We start from the raw sequence: 3,078 nt of genomic DNA on the forward strand, positions 1-3,078 counted from the left end.
AGACCAAAACAATGGATTTGTAATGCCAAATTTACCAATGCTTTAACACTGTATGTCAGAACAGATAACACCATGATCTAAACCTAACCTTACAGGCTAAAGTCAAGGTAAACAGCTGCTTATATTGTGAATTGAAACACACATATATCCCCTGTATTTTATCCTATTGTTACTGAGAAACAGCTGATTGAGTTATGCAATAATATAAATCACAGCTGATTCCCATCTAGGGATATACATTCTATAAAGCACTCAGAGATGGGTCTTTTTTTATTGAATTTCTACAGCAAAAGACGTACACCTGACCTACACCTCAAATGCAGTTTAGTGTGATAGTATAGACTGCAGAAATTCAATAAAAAAAGACCCATCTCAGAGTGCTTTATAGAATATATATATAAGAACGAATGAGTCACAAATGAGCCACCAAATGAAGAGAAGAGGAATCTATAGCAGTACTTCTTTTAATAAACACAAAACACTGGAGAACACATTGTGCAATGCAAGACAAAGAACTGAATAAACTGAGTGCTATATATCAACAGGCAAACAAAGGGAGCTAAATGAAACACAGGTGAACTTAATTAGTGACTAACAGACTATCATGGTTAACTTGTAGCTCAACATGAGTTCCTATAAGAGCAGCCAAAAGGAACATTCTCTCAACCCCAGGTCAGGACTGCACACAGATTAAGTGTTGTAGTATTTTTGTGACTGCAATATTCAGGCTCCACACGGATTGAGGACAACTTTTCAGCTGTACGGTAGTGCACCTTTGCTGTTTTAGGCTTGTGTTTTTTTCTCCATTCCATTTTCTCCATCAACTGACTTGATTTAGTACAAATAAAAAAAAAAGTTTAGTTTCAGCAAAAGTTATATTATTTTATTTTAAAAAATATCAGAATCAGAAAATCTTAACTTTATATTTGATATTGAATAACATGTAGGTTACAACAGATCAAATTAAGTGTACTTTAAAGCACAAAAAAAATATTTTTTAAAACATAATGTACTTTAAAGTAAAACTGTTTGGGATTATTTTTTTTTTTTTTTAAAGTGTACATGTAGTTAATGTCACTCCTGCCAGCAGAAGCCCTATCATGGCCACCAGAGGGCACTTCTCCCTAGACCTTTTCCATTTCCATAAACCTTTGCCTGGACTCATTTTAGTGTGATTACATCCACCTGTATGTCATTGGTTTGTATCATAGGCACTTTGTCTGGCAGGTGTGACGCTTATGAAAGTGTACGTGTGTACACTTAAGTGGCTTTTTATAATTCATCAGTGTTATTATCTGCAAGTGGACCTGCAGGTTTTTTTTATTTTTTTTATTTATTATTATTGTACTTTCAAGATACTACAGGTACACATCCAATACCAATAAGCACATTTTTTATTTTATTATTTTCACAAGGGTACATAGCAATTCAAAAATTTGAGTTTTCTAGACAGCAACATGGTGTCGGCCCACATCTGGTACACATGGATTACACACGGCCCAGATGTGGGCCAGATCTGGTTGCTGTCTGGATTCTTTTGTGGTTTTCCGTTGCAAACTAATCTGGTTGTGTTATTTTACCTAATGCAACTTCCATTCTCAAAGTTCCCTGCAACAAAGCTTTGACCTTTTCTCAAAAATATTACGTTCTTAAACCAAATGGCATGATTTCACTGAATCCACTCTTCATTGTAGGCTTTAAAGATCAACATGGAGAAAATCATCCTAATATTCCCTCTGATATTGCTGGTGCTGCATATACAAGGAGGAGAGTTCCACACGGAGGAGTGTTTGCCTGCCGAAGCTCCACAGCCGGAAGTCGTGGAGTTCGACAACACCATCTATGCCACTTGTGAAGTAACTCCCAGCCCCAATTTGCCACGTAACCAGCCAAAGATCTTTGGGCAAATCCTCTTCAAGCAGGTCTTCCCCAATGGAGATTTAGAAGTGAAAATCAACCTCCGTGGTTTGCCTGCCATCGATCGTCAAGAGCGTGCCATGCACATCCATCAGTATGGAGACCTCAGTCAAGGCAGCATCACTGTTGGTCCTCATTATAATCCAAACGGCGTTGACCACCCTCATCATCCTGGAGACCTGGGCAACTTTGCTTCCGAGAAAGGAGTTATAAGGCAGTTCCTGACGCTTCCAGACGCCAAGCTCTTTGGGCCTTATTCCATTCTGGGACGTGCGGTGGTGGTTCATGAGAAGGAGGATGATCTGGGAATGGGTTCAGATGAGGAGAGTAAACTCAGTGGGAATGCTGGACAGAGAATTGCTCTCGGTGTGATTGGTATTACTACTCCAAGTCTGTGGCAGAAGACTGAAGTGCCCCCCAAGAAACCATGTGGAGGAAGGCACTGAGAGTCAAAGATGAGGGAGTCGGATATGGTGGAAGGGCAGATTCAAATAGGATAATCATGATTTTCCTTGTGTATACTTTGTATGTGTCCTACATTAAAGTATATTTCATAACCTGAACATTCCCATGTTTTTTTTCTTGGTCTTTTCAGAGGCTTTTTGGCCATAGCTTCCAATAGTAAATGCACTCTTAAAAATAAATGTAGGGTGAATGCAGGCAAAGTGGGCCGTTTAGTTTGATTTACTGTGCTCAATGGGTTAACAATTTCAGAGCATGACAATGGTCTTACACTATTTCTTTAAATGATACAATGGTTTTGGTTGATGCAATATGACACTGGAGGATGTGGCTACATCTCAAGGGAGGACACCCTTATTGAAGGTAGACATAACCTCGCTAAATGTTAACAAATGGGCTTATTATTCTGATAGTTTACTACTGTTAACAGGGAATCAAAATGTAAGGTTTTTAAAGCTACAATATGTAAGATTTTAAAAAAAATCTTTTAAATAAAATAACCAAAAATCACTTGCAGTGTGATATATTTCCTGCAGTTGTGTACTTCCAGTATCCCAAAAGTTCCCAAAGATTTTTAAAGGGATAGTTTACTTTGAAATTAATTTTTGATATGTTTTAGTTTACCTCAAGGGCATCCAAAATGTAGGTGTCTTTGTTTCCGCAGTAGTTTCAATTTTGATATTTTTAGGTCAAACCGTT

At 37.9% G+C, this 3,078-nt stretch overlaps 1 protein-coding gene across 2 annotated transcripts; it reads left to right on the plus strand.

Moving 5' to 3' along the window:
- The first annotated feature begins 565 nt into the window (after positions 1–565).
- LOC308686370 (extracellular superoxide dismutase [Cu-Zn]-like) lies at positions 566–2,480 on the plus strand. 2 transcript variants are annotated; one of them, XM_081358704.1, is made up of 2 exons: positions 566–759; positions 1,695–2,480. In XM_081358704.1, exon 2 carries the CDS (start codon positions 1,710–1,712, stop codon positions 2,361–2,363), a length of 654 nt encoding a protein of 217 aa, XP_081214830.1. In that variant the 5' UTR covers positions 566–759; positions 1,695–1,709; the 3' UTR covers positions 2,364–2,480. The 2 variants fall into 2 exon arrangements, with proteins under 2 accessions (XP_081214830.1, XP_081214831.1); XM_081358705.1 differs by having other exon boundaries at positions 590–764.
- The last annotated feature ends 598 nt before the right edge of the window (positions 2,481–3,078 follow it).

This window comes from Scardinius erythrophthalmus, assembly GCF_964197995.2.
Source record: "Scardinius erythrophthalmus genome assembly, chromosome: 1".
NCBI lineage: Eukaryota > Metazoa > Chordata > Actinopteri > Cypriniformes > Leuciscidae > Scardinius > Scardinius erythrophthalmus.